This window comes from Felis catus, chromosome B3 (assembly GCF_018350175.1).
Source record: "Felis catus isolate Fca126 chromosome B3, F.catus_Fca126_mat1.0, whole genome shotgun sequence".
Taxonomy (NCBI): domain Eukaryota; kingdom Metazoa; phylum Chordata; class Mammalia; order Carnivora; family Felidae; genus Felis; species Felis catus.
This window is the reverse complement of record NC_058373.1, coordinates 29,077,628-29,095,696: the sequence shown is the minus strand read 5'-3', so window position 1 is coordinate 29,095,696 and position 18,069 is coordinate 29,077,628. Positions and strand designations below refer to the sequence as shown.

At 49.1% G+C, this 18,069-nt stretch overlaps 2 protein-coding genes across 6 annotated transcripts in view; one reads left to right on the top strand and one right to left on the bottom strand.

The window, feature by feature from the left end:
- The window catches only part of ETFA (electron transfer flavoprotein subunit alpha), a 76,925-nt gene extending 76,435 nt beyond the window's left edge, over positions 1–490 (top strand). For 3 of the 4 annotated variants that reach the window (XM_006932341.5, XM_006932340.5, XR_006598703.1), the window contains one exon: positions 135–490. In XM_006932341.5, the coding sequence (XP_006932403.1) occupies positions 135–173 (39 nt within the window). In that variant the 3' untranslated portion in view covers positions 174–490. The remainder of the gene's footprint in view (positions 1–134) is intronic. The other variant, NM_001287554.1, reaches the window with a different exon arrangement.
- A 10,432-nt stretch (positions 491–10,922) lies between these two features.
- Positions 10,923–18,069, bottom strand: part of TMEM266 (transmembrane protein 266) — a 125,880-nt gene continuing 118,733 nt past the window's right edge. For both annotated transcript variants that reach the window (XM_011282990.4, XM_045058980.1), the window contains 2 exons: positions 13,588–13,650; positions 10,923–12,087 (listed from right to left, as the gene is read on the bottom strand). In XM_011282990.4, the coding sequence (XP_011281292.1) occupies positions 11,492–12,087; positions 13,588–13,650 (659 nt within the window). In that variant the 3' untranslated portion in view covers positions 10,923–11,491. The remainder of the gene's footprint in view (positions 12,088–13,587; positions 13,651–18,069) is intronic.

Sequence of the window (18,069 nt, the reverse complement as noted above, 5' to 3'; positions counted from 1 at the left end):
GGGGAGGGGCACCTCATGCCTCAGCAGTGATGCGCGTGGCTTCTTTTGGCCTCCGTGTACTTCTTAAGGAGCTATGACTGTAGCACACTAAAGGCTCAAATTGCTTAATTACTTTTATTTTTTTTAATTTGCAGGTAGTTCCTGAAATGACTGAGCTGCTGAAGAAAAAATGAGTTACCATATTTCAAGAAGGAATATATGTCAAAGTATTCAGTTGAAGTAGAAATTCATGGCTAGTATAATCAAAAGTATGAAGAGCTAAATATCGTAATTTAAGAAAAAATTCTCACAGATGCCAGAATGCTTTTTTATGAGCCTGTTATTATATTTCTTTTTAATTATTTGTGGTTCCAAACAATTACTTTTTGAAATTTTCTAATTCTGTAATAAAATATATAATAATAAAACATTTCCACAGCTTTAAAACTACTACCAGAAATATGCCTAGCTTCATAAAGAAAAAAAACTGAAGAAAATGAGTAAAAATTGATTTTTTCTTTGCCTGTCTTGTTCATGGAGGACTCTGGGTTTTATGCAAGATTATAAAAACGAATGCTCCCACCAGACTAATCATCTTAATATGATTATTGAGAGAAGGGAACTAGATTGGCAAATTCAGCTAAAAAAGCATGAATATTATCTTAAATATATTCCAGTCTTCAGAAAACCATAACTAATATGACAAAAGCAGATCTGATAAACCTGAATCTACTGAATATATTTAGTTGGCTTAAGTTAAATTTAATTTTCCATTTCATTTTAAAGTTTTGTCAGCTTATAGAGGAATTTGTGTCTGTAAAGAAGAGGGGAATGGAGAAGGAGGGGCTGCTTTGCCACAATATGGCCTCTTTTGTTAACAGATAGTTTGATATTATGTTTAAATTCCTGCTCAGAGATTGCTTTGGCTTTTCTCTGGCCCTCCTGATGCTTCCTTTGGGTTCTCTTAGGAAGCAGCCAGGCATGGGAGATGGCCACACTTGCGGTTGCCTCTGGCACTCTCACTCTGCCCCCTAGGGCACAGCTGAGATCAAGAGTGCCACAGGGGCTAGACGCTAGTATGAGTGCGAGACCAAGAACAGAGGCTAGTGAGGCTTGGTCCATTCTGTGGGAAGGTACAGGCAGTTATCTGGAGTCCTGTAAAAGCCAGGAGCCAGCAGGCAAGTAGAATGAAGACAGCTGTGTCTGAAGCAGGTCTGCAGAAGTTGTAGTAGTTAACAGGACGAGGAAACCTCAGGGAGGGCATAGGAAGTGACCAGTGGTACATGAGGGAGGGGTGGATGTTGTCAAACAGTCCCTTTATGTGGCCAGCCTGGGGCTTGGCTAGTTGAACTAACCAACTAGTTGAACTGATTTGTGTCATAATCCCTTGCTATGAAACTTTTAGAAGTTAAATGCCTCTGGCATTTCAGCCTTCTTGAACCTAATAGGATGAAAAGATGGCAATAAAATGAAGCACAGCATTGTAGAATGTCAGGGCTGAGAGCGATCATCTGGTTCAGCTCCCTCGTTCAGATGGGGCACTGAAGCACAGAGAAGTGGTGAAGAAAACGAAGACTTGTCCAAGACCACAGGTTTGAGGCTCTTCCCAGGGGAGTTCACCTTGCTTAGGGCCCTCTCCCTTTACCCTGTTGGACACTGAACCTTGGGGATAGGAGAGATGCACAGGTGACAAGTGGAGAGGGACCCCTAGTCTGGGGTGTGCTGGCTCAGGGAGGACCAGTCCCAGGTGGCACGTCTGTGTGGTTCTCAGCCTCAGAATGGAACTGATTGGTCTCTCTCTCCTTTGGTTTCCTCCTGTCATGACCACCACACCCCATCTCCATAATAGCATCAAGTACCACGCACTTACTATATGCTAGGCGCCACTGGAACACTTCACACTTGTTAAACCTTCAGTCATCACAGCACCCTGTAGGATAAATGCTATTATTATCCCTATTTTTACAGATGAGGAAGCTGAGGCACAGCGAGGTTCTGTAACTTGCCCAAATTCAGATAGCCTGTACATGAGAGCCAGGATTTTTTTTTTTTAACGTTTATTTATTTTTGGGACAGAGAGAGACAGAGCATGAACGGGGGAGGGGCAGAGAGAGAGGGAGACACAGAATGGGAAACAGGCTCCAGGCTCTGAGCCATCAGCCCAGAGCCCGACGCGGGGCTCGAACTCACGGACCGCAAAATCGTGACCTGGCTGAAGTCGGACGCTTAACCAACTGCGCCACCCAGGCGCCCCGAGAGCCAGGATTTGAAACCAGGAAGTCTGGCTTCAGAGCCATGGTTTCACCAGTGTGGGTTTCTGCCTCACCTCGACCCAAGGAACAGGGAGACTTGCTGCACAGTAACCTCAGGTAAAGGGCGCTAAGTACCCAGTGCCAGGTGGGCTGGGCACACATTCAGGATCCTAGCTGGGGAGGAGAGATGGTGTTCTGGGTTTGTCTCGCCAGCAGGATTTTATTCAACTCAGAAGCCCCTCTAAGTGCCTACTTAGAGTTTACCTTAAAAAGGCAGCTGTGCAGGGTGGTGGCAAACTGTTAAAACTATAATATATGCCAGAAGGTGCAATTTGGTGTGTTCTTTTCATACTGTGTTTTATTGGACACAAAGCTGTCAGCTCCTAATGACTCTGCCCCTATATCAGGCTTGAGGACTCAGAAGAACAGCTGGAAGCAGTGTGGGGAAGGATGTTAGGGGTAGCTTTCTTTAGTGTGGGTGTGGGTGTGTGTGTTTTCTGCTTTTCTCCCTAGTTTTTTGAAGTCTTTGGTTAACCTCCTACAGCCCCTGGGAGTTGGGTGGTCTGATTACTTTGGCCAAACAATCCCTGAGAGAACAGAAATACACATGTTGAAAGCCAGCCCTGTGAGCAAAGAGCTGAATAGGTCCTTGAGGCCATCTAAATCAAGCAAATGACTACCTCACTCTATGGACTGAGACCCAATGAGAGCCTGATCTCAGCTTTTCAGTAGTTGAGAATGCACGAAATCCAGCATTTTCCCTAGTGTAGTTCTCTCAGCAGTACTGTGGGGGGACATTCCCTGCTGGGTTCCCTGGCCCACCTGCTTTGCTGTGTGGGACTACGGAGTAAACACCTAGAAGAGTCTGGCCCAGCCACTGCCCTGAAGTAGCATCCTGCTGGGTTCTAAGAATACAGGCTTCTGGAGGCACAGCCTTTCCCCCCAAGATTTTGCAGCTACCATGAGTGATTAGAAAAGCATACAGTATAAACATATACAGAGAGGGCTTCCTTAGTGGGCCGGCCCCGTCATTCTTTCTGGGGTAGAGGCTTTGATATCAGTATGTGGGGTAGAAGTAGAAACAGATCTGAGCTCACATAGATGCTTGAAGTGGTCAGAGATGGAGACTGGGATTGGAGGGGGTAGTCAGGAAGGGGGTTGAGGCTGATAGGTAATTAAGGCCAGATTGTGGAGGCCATTGACTGATATACTGAGGAATTTGGACTTTTCCCTCATAAGTCAGTGGTTCTCAAACTTTGCCCTCAAGGAATACTGCTATTTTAGGAGCTGGACCAGGAATGGTACCGGGAAAGGTATAGAGGTCTTTTCCTGATTTGCAGGGGAAATCACTAGAATTTTCCCAATCCTGTCTTACATACTTTTTTCCCCCCTAAAACTTTGGTGGCTGCTATGCCTTCTCTTAGGAATATAAGCAATATGTCTGTATATCGGGGCGCCTGGGTGGCTCCATTAGTTAAGCAGTTAAGTTTCTGACTTTGGCTCAGGTCATGATCTTGTGGTTCGTGAATTTGAGCCCTCCATCAGGCTCTGTGCTGAGAGCTCAGAGCCTGGAGCCTGCTTCAGATTCTGTGCCTCCCTCTCTGCCCACCCCCGCCCTGCTCGTGCTCTCTCTCGAAAATGAATAAACGTTCAAAATTTTTTTTAATAAATATGTCTGTATATCAAGAATGTTCCACAAAGTGCTACCTGACTTCCTGAGATCTTGCCACCTGAGCAAGTCTTAAGCACCCTCCTAGCAAAAAATTGACATTTTTTTCAGGAGGGTCCCATAATCTAACCTAGGGAAATAATCTAACCTGGTGGTATATTCAGGATAGATGGAGCAGAAGATGGAAGAGATTGGAAGGCTGTTGCAGGAATCCTCTGGCCTTTTGCCCCAGATGGGTTTGACTGAAAGCTCTTTGGTTACAGAATGGGTCCCTGGAGACTATGGAAATGGGTCCAGTCCTGTGGACGAGGCTGGCAGAGAGTGGGGGCTCTTCCTCCTGGGATAGTGTGGGAGCCATGCTGCCGGTGGAGCCTGGGCGTGTCTATACAGGGCTGGAGGGCTTAAAACGCCAGCCATAAGTGCTCTCTGCTATCTTTCTGAAAGGGATGATCAGCTTGGTTGCATTTCACGCTCTCACGAGGGATTTTTGTCTTGGTCTACATAAAAGTGGGCTTAAAAGGCTGGGAAACCCAAAAAACACTTGATTACAACAGATGGATTTGGTTAGCTATTGCTGAGCTAAAGGAAGTTTGATAATCTTGTAAAAAGCCCATATAGGGTGATATACTGCCACAATTTCATAGTGCCCTCGGTTTTAAATGTTTTGTGGAGAGCACAAGTGAAGAAGAGTTGCTGATAACTGTTGGTTTATAAAACACTTTCATGTAAGTTACCCCATCAGAGGTGGAAAGGGTGAAGAAAGGCTCTCAGAAGGTGATTTCCCCAGGTCACAAAGCAAATGGTGAAACTAGAACACACCAGAATTTGTGGCAAATATTACTTATTAAGAATCTACTAGGTGCATTTTATTATCCTTCCCTAATACAACAATCCCCCAAATGGATATTGTTATCCCTGCTTCGTGGATGAACAAATGGGCTGAGAGGTAACCAGGGAGGCGCAGTGAAATGTGGAATCTGAACAGGACTCCAGGTCTAGAGTCCCTTTCCACCACACCAGGCTGCCTCCCAATGTCTCCCAGCTTCTCCAGGACTCTTCTTCTGCTGACATTGCCCCAAAACAGTGAGCTTGTCATTAGAAGCATGGAACAGAGATGGAATTAGGAATTTATTGGGAAGGAAGCTAGCTGGCAATTACTTTCTACGGTACCTGGATTGGTGCGTGGTCAGGTCCTGGTGAGGCTTCACTTGTCTGGGTTTCTGTCTTTGCCTCCCACAACTGGTTGTCAGGTTTGCTACTATTTGTGCGCTCACCTCCAGCTCAGAGGGCTGTTCTCTTTCCCAGTGTGGGGTTGCATGGGGAACATTGGGGACGGAACAGTTCAGGAGGACTGAACACTGAATGGGCTGGTCATAGGGACACTTGTGTTCTTATCCTGGTTTTGTTACTGCCTCAGAAGCAACCTGGTCATGTTCCTTCTTTTGGGATTCATTTTCATCATCTGTAAAATGGCAAATTGGATTTGGTAATCTTTCAAGCTGTCTTTAAGCTTTAATCTTAAAGCTTAAATGTGTTGGCAGATCTCAAACAACTTAGGCAGATGGAGACAAAAATTATTTTTGAGAGCTTTTTATGTCCAGGATGCTCTGCTGAACCCTTTACATATACTACCTCATTCTCGCCTCCTAATCCCACAAGGCGTAGTAGCGGTCCCCACTCTCCAGGTAAGAAAACCAACACCTACAGACCTTAAAACACTTGCCCAAGGATTCATGACTGGTAAATGGAGACCTTAGGCCAAATTCTGTCAACTACATATCCTGTCCTCTCTGGGATCATGGTGGACGTATCTAATGAATGCAGCCTGGCTGAGGCAGGCTGACATGGAGAGGAGCAAGATGAGACAGCTGAGCCAAGTTCAGAGGGATCTGTCAAAATAACCAAAGAACTGCACCCAAGGCAGAAGGCCCAGCAAGGACAAGGAACAGAAACACCAAGAACATGACTGACTCTGGACCCCAGTCCCTGAGTCCCCATCTAGCCCAACATTCCTGAATTCTGAGCCAGTCTTTGCTAAGGGAAGCAGGGGTCTTTGTACTAGAATCTGGATCTGGTCTGCACACTGGCTATCTTTTGCAACATTTAGCAAACCCAGGTCCCAGAACCCCACGTCCCTTCTTTATGCAGTGGAGGCAGAGGTGAGCCTACCTAGTTATGAGACATAATTGATGTTGAGGAGGCTCCTAGAGCGCTTGGTGAAAGGTGCCCCGTAAATCTCAGACACTGAAGGATTCTTCCACATTCATCACAGTGTTTAATGTCCTGATTGATCTCTAGGGTAGTCAATTTCATTTGCTTGTTTCAAGATGAACAGTCTGCTCCCCTATGCTGTAGCCTAGGGCTCTGCATAAGATTATGCTAGCGTGGTCTCTTTGGTAGCGTGTAGTAAATTCAGCAAATGTTCCATCATTTTATTTGGATAATTGAATTAACTATTCACCAGGAGACACTACCAAACTTTTCAGCACTGGAGCGAAAAAAAAAAAAATCCTTGCTCAGTTTATGTTGGAAAAACAGGCTTTTAGCTTGTACTGGAAAAGGGGGAGGAAAGGCAGATAAGGTGCTTCCTGTCTGGGGAACAACAGTGCTCTCTTAGCTAACTCAGGGTGACTCCAAGGCATTACCTACAAAGGAACTGTTGGGGATATGAGAGCAGGGATGAGCTCTGTAGGAGCAGACAGTGCCTTGGCTGGCAATGGGGCTGGGGGGCAGGGCTCATACCCTGTCACCACCCATATACCTCCATACACCACACTAGCTGCTGCAGCAAATGAAACAACTGAGCATCTCCTGCACAGCTTTCCCCAGAAGTGCTGAACATGGGCAGGCAGTGCAACACCCCAGACATCTATTATTAATAAAGATGGTTTCTGTTTGTGTCTCCCTTGACACATTCTCAAAGGGCTTTCCCTTCCATTATGTCATTAGCTATCCCAGCAACCCTCATGGGGGCAGGGAGGCTGGGAGTTATTATTCCTGTTGTACAGGGGGAGGAAGTGGGTCCAGGGATTCACTTGGAGCCGTGTAACTGGAAACAGTGCTGGATTGAGAATCCAACTGCCTGGGCTTAGACACACTCTAGATGCAGAACAGTACCTGAGGTGAAGGATGGAGGTGGAGTGATCCTGACTTCTCTCCAGTCTTGAGAAGTCCATTCAAAAGTTGGAGTTAACCATGCCAGCCCCTAGAGTTGTTGGGTGTCCTTGTTAAGCAACTCTACACAAGTATCCTGTTGACTGGTTAGTAAGAAACTCTTTTAAGAAGGCTTCCTTGGACCTTATTTGAGGCTCTCTGTAGCTCAGAGAGTAGAGCTTCCATTCTTAGTCTTTCTCTTTAGAGATGAGGAAGTTGCATCAGAGAGGAGCATGGAGGCAACACCAGAACAAGAGCTTCTGTCAAGAGCTGTCTTGGAGTGAGATAGAAGTTCCTGAACTGAGGGTCATGGATGGAATGAATACCCACCACACTAAAGAGAATTCCAGACCACTAGCCTCTGACCATGCAGGATCTATGAAAATCCCCACAGTTGTGGACTTGATCTGAAAAGCCAAGGCTTGGGTTGGATGCATTGCACTGAGCTGGCAGGCAAGGGGCCGGTACGTTCTTCAGTGGGGGAGGGCCTTACAGCTCTCCTGTCCTGGGCAGACTTTGAACCAGGTCTGCAGGGCTCTGGCCCAGCTCTGCTGTGAGCTGCTCAGTAGCCCTGCTAGCTCTGAGCCTTGTCCTCTTGTCAGGGTGGCATCCCGGCCGCAGGATTGGCTCATCTCCAGCTACGGTGGAAAGGCTGAGCAGGGAGGCTGGCTCTGCAAAAGGGACCATGGCACTCTGCAGACACAGTGGGCTGGTACCTCTAGACTGAGAGGGCCATGTGGGCTGATGAATGGCCTGGGGGGCTGAGTCCAGATTTCTATCTCCTGCTTCTCCCCCACCCCCTTTTTCCTTCTTTCTTTTTAAAGAAAGTGCAAGAGTGTGTGAGCCTGGGAGGGGCAGAGGGGGAAAGAGAGAGAGAGAGAGAGAGAGAGAGAGAGAGAGAGAGAGAGAATCTTAAGCAGGCTCTATCTCAAGACAGTGAGATCATGACCTGAATGGAAATCTAGAGTCGGAGGCTTAACTGACTGAGCCACCCCAGTGCCCCTAGCTACTGCTCTCTTATTGACACCCAGTTTAATTCCAGGAAGCTCAATCCAGCATATCCGGCATGACATCTGACTGAGATATACCTGGGTTTGAATCCTGCCACTAGTTTACCACTTAGCTGTGTGCCCTTGGGCAAGTCATTTAATCCATCATTCTGTGCCTGTTGTTTCCTCTGGAAAGCAAGGAAAAGAATGCCACTTTGCAGATTGTGATAAAGAGGGAAGGTGGCAGAGAGCACCTGTGACAACAGGAAGTGAATCAATGGGAGCCATTATTGTTATCACCCCCTCATTGGCTCATAAGAGACAGTGGCTCTTACCTAAGCTCTATTTCCTTCTGGGAGGGCACCAGAGTGGGCTCTGTGAAAGGGTGGATGAGTAAGGGGAAACCATTTCCCAGAGCTGCAAACCTCCCAGGGAGTGCTCAGGCTCCATCTCCACTGACCCCCAGCTGCCCACCAACCATAACTCTGGGCTATGGCACCCAGGGGAGCAGTGAAAGCCAAAGCTTTTACCCTCCTCCTCCTGCATTCCAGGCCTTGGGACTCCACCCCATGCCTGTCCCCAGGCAAGCAAGTGGCTTCCTCCATCCGTGTGCACCCTCTAATGCTATGATTGTGGGCTCTGTCCTCTGAGAGGACCTCCTCTTGGTATCTCTGTCCTCAGTTTTATTTATTTATTTAAAAAAATTTTTTTAACATTTGTTTATTTTTGAGACAGAGAGAGACAGACCATGAATGGGGGAGGGTCAGAAAGAGGGAGACACAGAGTCCAAAGCAGACTCCAGGCTCTGAGCTGTCAGCACAGAGCCTGATGCGGGGCTCGAACTCACGGACCGCGAGATCATGCCTGAGCCGAAGTCGGCCGCTTAACCACTGAGCCACCCAGGCGCCCCTGTCCTCAGTTTTAATTGGCCCAATGCTAACACCGGTACTGCCCGTTCAGGCATGAGGCCAACATTGAGTGCTCAGGCAGACTTTCACCTCACAGCAGTTTGCAAATTCCCTAAGAAATCAGCTTTCAAAAGTAGAGCTCTTCTGTAAACCCCATTTCTAGATGGGGAAACTGAAGCAGAGAGCAGGTGCCACTTGCCTAGCATCTTACCCCATTGCTCTCCTCCCTGTCCTGTGGTTTTCTCTGGAGTAGAAGTCCAGAGCAGAGGCGAGTGCTGGCTAGGAGTGGGGTCTCACCTCTGGTGCAGGGCAGGCTCCACCACCTGTTGGGGTACCCTAAAAGCTGGGTTTGGCTGAGGACTGTAGCTGTTTCTAGTCCAGCAGGTGCAGACCACTAATTACAGACCCTTATGGCTCCTGCCCTAGAGATTATAAATCATGTAATACCCTCCACCCATTATGTGACAAAAGCTGAGAGTACCACTTTGCTTCCAAAAGCTCTGAAAGCTGGGAGCCTTAGCACTCAACACACTACCAGGTGGATTTGGGCTCCAGGTTCAGTGCCTCTCTTATTAGTGTCTGACCTCAGGAAAGTCTCTTAAACCTATCTGAACCTCAGTTTCTTTCATCTGTGTAACAGGGCTAGTATACTGGCCTCACAGGATTGTTGGAAGGCTTAAAGGAGCTCCAGTAGAGGCCCTAGTGAAGAGCTCAGTAACGGAAACTGTAATGACATTGCTAGCCACTCAGAATGCCTCAGATTACTCCCCCCAAATGGCTCAAGTGGACACTGCTCATCTCCCCAGGAATCAAGCGGATGCTCTTTGCCTGCATGTGGTCATACCTTACAATTTAGCCATCTTTCCCAAGTGGCTCTGCCCAAGCTTGTGGCCTTTTATGCACAGTTCTGGGGTTCTAATGGGACCCAGGCCTGATCCCTGTTTTTGAGGACCAAGGGGAGGCAGGCAGGGAAGCAGATGCTGACCCAGCCATGGGATCACTGCACTATCATGATGAGTCCACATGAGGACACAGAAGTCCTGAGGACACCCTGAACTATAGTGAGGGACTAGTGAGATACAGTGAGAACCACCTAAAGGTGGAGGGGACAAAGAACAGGTTGGGAGGGTAGCCAGAAGGACAGGTAAGTGGAAGGGGCTATGAACACACTGAGAAGTTCAGCTGGGGCAATGGGAGCCCTTGGAATTAAGTCTTCCCTTTGGTGTACATATAAAACAAAACATAGCGGTTATAAACACAGAATTCCTTGGAGGCTTTTCAGCGAGGGAGACACGCACCAGGCTCATCAGCCTGGAAGGACCCACTAGTGGAATGTGGAACCAGTGGTGGCGCCTGGGCCTCAGCAAGGCTGTGATGGGGTTTAGGGCAGGTGCTTTGAAGGGCAGAATGGCCAGGATTTACCACTGCTTGTGAGGGATGAGGAGGGAGCCAATGATGCCCATGCCATGCATGGTAATAGCTGGGTAGATGATGGTGCCCTGGCTGGGAACTTGGGAGTAACAGCAGGCTTCAGGCAAGATACTGCACTCAGTTGTGGACCTTTGGAGTTTGAGGTACCCAAGGAATGGAGACCTGGGTCAGGGAACTGGGTGTGGGAACTGGTGTTGTCAGCAAGGAAGGCAAAATTCCAAGCTCTGTTTTGGTGGGGAGATGAAGGAGCGGGAAGAGACCAGTGCAGTCACACAGCCAGGCAGTGTGAGAGCTTCCTGCCTGGGGTCCAGGGCTCCTTCCACTCTGTAGAGGCCTCAAGAGCTGCTGGGTGCGGCTTGGGCCTACCTGGGTGGCTTTACACCAGGCCAGGCCAACCCAAACCCACTCATGCTTCTTCACCTGGGCTAGCAATTGCAAAGGAAAACCTCTGCCAACCAGAAGTCTCAGTGCAGTTGGTTTTTATTATTAAAGCCAAGATTGGAAAACAGCTGTCCCCCCACCCCCCCCAGTGACCCTCCCACCCACCTCCAGATTCATCTCATTATGTCCTATGAAGGTGAAAACTAGACTTGTCTGGAAAAGACTCAGAAATGCTCATGCCGAATGAGAGAATGAGGATGAATGAAATAGGCTCAGATGGTGGTCTTTGTATGATTGTGTTGGCTCCACCCAGGATTCCCAGAAAAGACGGCTTGGGGGTGGGGCTAGATAGCCCCTGCTCACAGTGCTGTTCCCAAGGGTCCGGGGTGGGCGCCAGGAACAAAGGCAACGGAAGAGGCTGGGCTGCCCCTGCGCTCTACCCTGCTGAAGCTGGGCCACAGGCTGGTTTTTGTAAAAATGGTTTAAAAAGACCCCAGCCATGAGCACCACCCTCCCCTGAGCAGGGCCAGAGGAGGCGCCAGCTCTGGGCTTTGAGGTCTGAGGCATGTGGCCTCCTGGCCTGGTGACACCTCCCTGGAGGCAGGCAGCACCCTGAGGGAGGCCAGGTGGGCTCCCGGGCCTTGAGTGATGCCCCTGGTTGCCTCTGGGGCTCTAGGAGAGCATCCAGATAGCTCTCCCTCCTCCTCCCACGCAGCCCAACTGGAGGCTCTAGGCTTCAGGGACCCTGTGCAACTTTTGCTCTTTGGATTCCAAAGATCTGAATTTCTCCTCCAGCAGGGGTGCAGCAGGCTGGAAGTGGATGACAGGCTTGATCTGAAAGACAGTGAAGCCCTCCTGATTCTTCTGGTTGAAAAGACTTACCCTGTGCTCCAGCTCGGGGCTGGTTTGGGCCGAGCCCGCTGGGCTGGGCCAGGTGACAGGGGCTGGGTCCAAGGCCCTCTGGGATGGGCAGGGGTCCTCTGATAGGGAGGACAGCAGGTCCTGGACCGTGGCCTCTGCCATCTGCTGCTGGGGTGGTAGAGGCAGTGGCTGAGGAGAGGGGCTGGGCTCTGAGGACGGCTCCTCACGGGCGGTACTACAGTCTGTGGAAGAGCCCAGTGTCTGGCTGCTGTTGCTCTGGGCCCGGGTGACGGAGCTGTGAGCAGAGCGGGAGGCGCTCTCGGAGGTGGCACTTGCACGGGTGCCATTGCTGCTGAGCTTCAGGGGCACATCGACTGAGAAGAGGTCAGAGGAGACGTTGGGCTGGTGGACATCGATGGCAGCTGTGGTGACTACACACACAGCTGGCTCTGGAACACCACTGTCTGCAAGAAAGGAGGGGATGCTGGTAACACTTCTCCCTATGCCACACCTCTGCAGGCCCTGATGCGGGTGGCTCTGACCGGAATGGTGGACAGTGAGTGTGCCTGGGCTCTGCTGGGGGGGTAGGGGGGGTTGGTCTGTGGTCCAATTTCCCAATGTTTGCTGGCCTGCCCTGAGGGAGGATTATGCCCTGCCCTCGTCTTGGTGAACTCGTGTGGACCTGGGACACGCACTGGTCAATTATCTGTGAGAACTGATCTGTGGCATCTATATAAACGGTAAACGGCTGTTGCTCTGCCTGGCAGTCAGCAATGCTCTAGAATAGATGGTAGCTGTTCTGCCCACTGGGTGCTGAAGGAAAGATGACAACCTGGGAGCAGAGTACCTGGATGATCTGCCATGGACCTTTGTTGATTTAGTTAAACCACAGTGCTGCTGGGGTTATTAATGCCAACATCCTAACTCAGAAGGCATGAGGTGCCAGGACAAGGAATTTGGGTTTCATGGTCAGGGGGAGTCATTCAAAGTTTTAACTGGGGCTAGTCTGAGAGTGACATGATCAGAGCTGTGTCTTCAGAAGACTGATTCATCCCTGAAGGAAGCATTGCAGGGGGAGGACAGAGGACACTTCAGAAGGTCTTTAAGTGAAAAGTATCCAGGGGCCAAATTATAGTGGGCAGGCACAGTGAGGGCAAGGTCTCTCTCCCCAAAGTTGTGGGGTGAGTGCACTGGGTGAGAGGTCTGAGCTAGAGATGATGGTGTTTGAAATCAGCAGATTGGATGAAGCTTTGAAAAAGAGAGGGAGAAGAGAGATCTTGAGGGGGCTAAATTATAGAGAAGAAAAAAATCCAATGCATTATACATGTCACACAATGTAACATTCTAGTCTTACAATGGAATATATAAGGATTTGAAGGCTGTGAAATACAAACTATAAGGTTTAAGACACTGGCTAAGGAGAAACAAGACACTGAAGGCCTGCGTATTATTTTACACTTGATCTTAGCCAAAAGGCTGAGAAGCAATAGGCCTGCGTATTATTTTAAAACTCAACCTTTCCCGTAAGTGGAAACCACTAGGCTCCCCTGAAACTTCTTTCAAGTGCAAGAATGAAACGTAACTGGAGCAAGGACATGCCCCACACCTGTTGCTCCTCAAGCCCAAATACCTCACCCCCATCATGATCATGCTGAAAGGGTCTCAGGTTGAGAGGCACTGAGGTCACTCAGATTTCTAACCTCCAGCCCCCCTTTCATATGAGGGTCCCACATGCAGCCCTCATTGGTAATCACAGAGTACTCCACCCTTGACATCCATAGCTGGGTGCTGGACTTGGCTGGGAGTTAAAGCTCCAGGTCTTTGAACTCTGCCTGCAGTTATGGTTCACAGGCAACAGGAGATGGGCACGCCAGGCCGAGTTGTCCCCACTCTCAACATTAGGGGTTGCGTGGGGCCACAGAGAGGTTCTGGTATGTGCAGATCGGCCCTGGACACAGACTCACCACTGCTGGGCCCATTGTAGTACTGACTGATGTAGCTGTTCATGTCATCTTTCACTGCGGCATCTATGCAGAGGACAGAGAAAGGTGAGTGTGGTGGCTCGCCAGGCTGTGGCCAGTTCATGTCCCTCCCCCAGTACTAAAGCCCCTACCCATCACCATGAGAGAAGGCGTTGTCTCCCAGAGGCTCTCTGCTGCTTTCCAATCCTCAGTGGGGCTCTTCGCCAAGGCTGGGCTGGCCTGGGTATCAGGGACCCAGGTCCTCATGAAGCATCTGGCTTGATGTGTGACACAGGCAGGGCCCTTTCCTTCTCTGTCTTCAGTTTCCCCATCTCTGAGATGAGGAGTGTGGAAACAGTTCCTCAGGGTTTTCCCTGCCTGGATGGCCTAAGTCTCTGAGTCTACCTGAGGTTCTCAGGGTGACCGGAAATGCCATCCTCAGTACAAAAGTCTCAAAGCCCTGCAAGTGGCCACACACAGACAGCTGCAGAGGCTGATCACTGATGACATCCCCTTGGCTCATCTATCTGAGTACCTAGTCTCCCATGCAGTACAGGGATGGACCAGGGGCTGCGCTTCCCCACTACCTAGTACAGGGTGAGTGCTCAGTAAATAGTTACTGCATGAATAATGCATGACAAGGTATAAAGCTGTTCAGATCAAAGGAGATGACATGGGATCAGGATCTCAAAGAAATGGTGGTTCATCATCCTGATAGGAATGAAGAGGGAATGGGAGAGAGGAAAGGTGAGAAATTCAGAGTGGCCTGAGAATGGGAGGACAAGCAGATGACTGGAGACCCCAAAAGCCATCCCAAGGAGCTTGGCCTTCTTATGAGGGCAGTGAAGAACCACATGAAAGTTTGAATGCGGTCAGGTGTGACTCACTCCCAAGGTTGTGGGGTGAGTGGTTCAGAAGGTGCCAGGATTTAGGCAAGGAGACCAGAGACGATGCCCAGGTGAGGCTGACAGGTCCTGGGGAGGGAAGTGGTGCCTGATGGGACAGAAAGGAGGGATCAGAGTCAAGTGATAATCAGGAGGGACCTGGCATGGTTTGGAGAGTAACAAGATGATCTTTGACTCAGTTTGGTAACTTGTCAGCTGAGCTCAGGGTATGCTCCATTAGCAACCGTGGTCTCCCCTGGGTCCTAGGGTCCTACAAGGACCTATGAGAATCAGACCTGATTTCAAACCTCGACCTACCACATTTTAGCCAAATGGTCCTCTCTGAGCCTCTGTTCCCTTATCTGTTAAGGAGATTAAGCAAGCTAACGAATGTCGAATTTCTCCAGTGGGGTCAGGCACACTAAGGCCTTCAACACACAGAAGTCTAGTTCTTCCTCTCCTATGGACGTCTGAGGGAGTCCACACCCCTAGGTGCTTCTCCTAGGAGCCGTGGTCTACAGGTGAGTGGACCAGATGCTTTCTACGGCTGCCTTCCTGGGCACACCTGAAATCACTGCTAAGGCCAATCTGTCCTGATGCTGGAAGTCTGTGAGCACAGGCAGACCTGGCTCTTAGAAGCTTTTTTGGCCTCTTTTGATCTTTAAATGCCTGTGGTGAGAGGTGTGTTTTGCATCAATGCCTCAGCTGAGGGAGGGGCCCGAGGGAGTCTCGCTTTAGGCCCTGTTCCAGGATCAGCCAGCAATGCTCCCTCAGAATCAGACAGCAATACAATTCTCCATGGCTCTTTATAATTTATGTTGTAAATGCTGTCTAGCCCTGCAGGTCACCCTGGGAAGTAGGTGGTGGCTGGTGTGGCTGCTCCCGGCAAGCAGTGACAGGAGGGGGTCCCCCAGGCCTATTGGGCCAGACAGGAGGTTAGGGTCCCTTCCTTTGCGCCATGGCTGCAGGGGCCTTGTGACATGGGCAGAACTATGAACTCGGCTAAAATATCTGCAGACCTGTGAAAATTCATCCTAAGGGAGTTACACACAGAAGGTGGCCTGGGGTGATGAAGAAAAACCCAGACCCTAGAAAATTACATGGACAGCTACATGCAGAATGAAACTGGACCACTTTCTTACTGAATGAGAGAAGTTATCTGCAAATCATATTCGATAAAGGGCTAAAACCCAAAATATATAAAGAACTCCTACAACTCAGCAGTAAAAAAAACCAAACTAATTAAAAAATGGGCAGTGGACCTGAACAGACATTGTTTTCAAAGAAGAAATATAGCTGGCCAACAGACACATGAAAAGATGCTCAACATCACTCCCCATCAGAGAAACGCAAATCAAAATTACAATGAGCTGTTACCTCACACCTGTCAGAATGGCTAAAATCAACAACACAAGAAATAAGAGGTGTTGGCAAGGATATGGAGAAAGAGGAACCCTCTCTTGCACTGTTGGTGGGAATGCAAACTGGTACAGCCACTGTGGGAGACAATACGGAGGTTCCTCAAAGAATTAAAAATAGAAAGACCATGGAATTCTACCAGTGGGTATTTACCCAGAGAAAATGAAGACACGAATTTGAAAAGATATATGCATCCCTATGTTTACTACAGCATTATTTGCAAAAGCCAAGATGTGGAAGTACCCTAAGTGTCCACTGATAAAAGAACAGATAAAGAAGATGTGGTGTACACACACAGAGAGAAATATTACTGAGTCATAAAAAAGGATGAGATCATGCCATTTAAGGCAACATGGACAGAACTAGAGGGCCTTATGCTAAATAAGTCAGAGAAAGACAAATACCATATAATTTCACTTACATGTGGAATCTAGAAAACAAAGAATAAACAGTGGAAACAGATCTGTACATATGGAGACTGACTGATGGCTGCCAGATGGGAGGTGGTGGGGAGATAGGCAAAATGGTTGAAGAGGAGTGGGAGATACAGGCTTCTGGTTATGGAGTAAGTCCCAGGAATGAAAGGTAGAGCATGGGAGATGTTGTCAATGGTATCGTAATAGCATTGTATGGTGACAGATGGTAGCCACACTTGTGGTGAGCACAGCATAATAAACTTGTTAAATCACTGTTGTACGCTTGAAACTAATGTAACATTGTATAAACAAATTGTAACAAACAAACCCAAAACCCAGATCCTGGGTCTTGTCCTGGGGCATGCCACTGCCACAGGAGCCTGAGGTCACATCCTCTCTCTGGTCCTCAGTTTCTTCATCTGTACCACCAGGGGCGGGTGAGGCCCTTGCAGATTGTGATGTTGCTGGGCTAGATGGCTTCCAAAACCTCTGCCAGCTCTAAAGCACCCAGCGGTGAGAGAGCAGTGTGGGAAGGGACCAGAGGCATCTGGGCTATCACCTCACTACCTCCTGATGGGGGGCTCTCCCCTCCATGGCCTGCACACCTGGGGAAGGGAGGGCCTACCTCTTTGTTGAGGAGCTCTAACAGTCAGCTGTGGACAGTTAGGATTTGTGCTCAGTAGGATCACAGTGTGCTGGACCCTGTGCTGGGTACTGAGGCCAGGAGTCCTGGCCTCTGAGGAGCACAGGCGGGGCCTTACCAGGATGTCCATTCCTTGGTCAAACAGCCAATCTCCATTTAATCAAGCCTTGCAGACCCTAGTCCTGTCTTTCACAGGTACCAAGGCTAAGCCCACTGCTCCTCACCGTCTATGTGATGGTGACAGACCATCCAACACTTAAACACTTAAAAGGCCCTCCTGAGAAGTCTCCTCTGGGAAACCACTGTCCATTTTCTACCCCTCCCCAGTTTTCCAGCCTTTCCACTCTGAAGGCTTCACTAGGGGTTACAGATGTGACCAAAACAGGTGGAGGAGGGGAAGGGAGGGAGCATTCACTGTGCCTTCATAGCTCCACACCTTGGGGTTTGGCACTACACACACCGAGATCCTTTAATCCTGGCCACTGCCCTGCAAGGCCAGGATTACTTAATAGACTGGTCCTTCCTAAAATCTGGCGGGATTACTCCCCTAATGCAGTCTGACATTTTCCAAGTGGGTGCAGCAACCGCCCTACTCCACTGACTCACGAGACACCCAAGGCTTCTCTGCAGTAACTGGGGCCAGGCCAAACCCTTACCACACTTGGCTGTGTAACCCCCATGGAGGATTCCTGTTTCTCATCCCAGGCAAATGTCAGTACAGAGGTGCAGCCTGCTGAGGAGGACTTTTTTTTTTTTTAAAGTTTACTTATTTATTTAGAGAGAGAGAGTGGGGGAGGGGCAGAAAGAGAGGAGAGAGAGAGAGAGAGAGAGAGAGAGAGACAGCGAGAGAGCAGGGAAGGGACAGAAAGAAAGGGAGAGAGAGAGAATCCCAAGCAGGCTCCATGCTGTCAGCATGGAGCCTGATGTGGGGCTCGAACCCATGAACTGTGAGATCATGACCTGATCGGAAACCAAGAGTTGGAGTTGACTTAATCAACTAAGCCATGCAGGCACCCCAGAGAACTGTTAATGTTGGTTCAGTCCAAGGTATTAGATCTTTCTCCTATCTCAGTGTTGACTGTTTGAGGTTGCCACATCTTCATCCAAGCCATTGGAAAACACA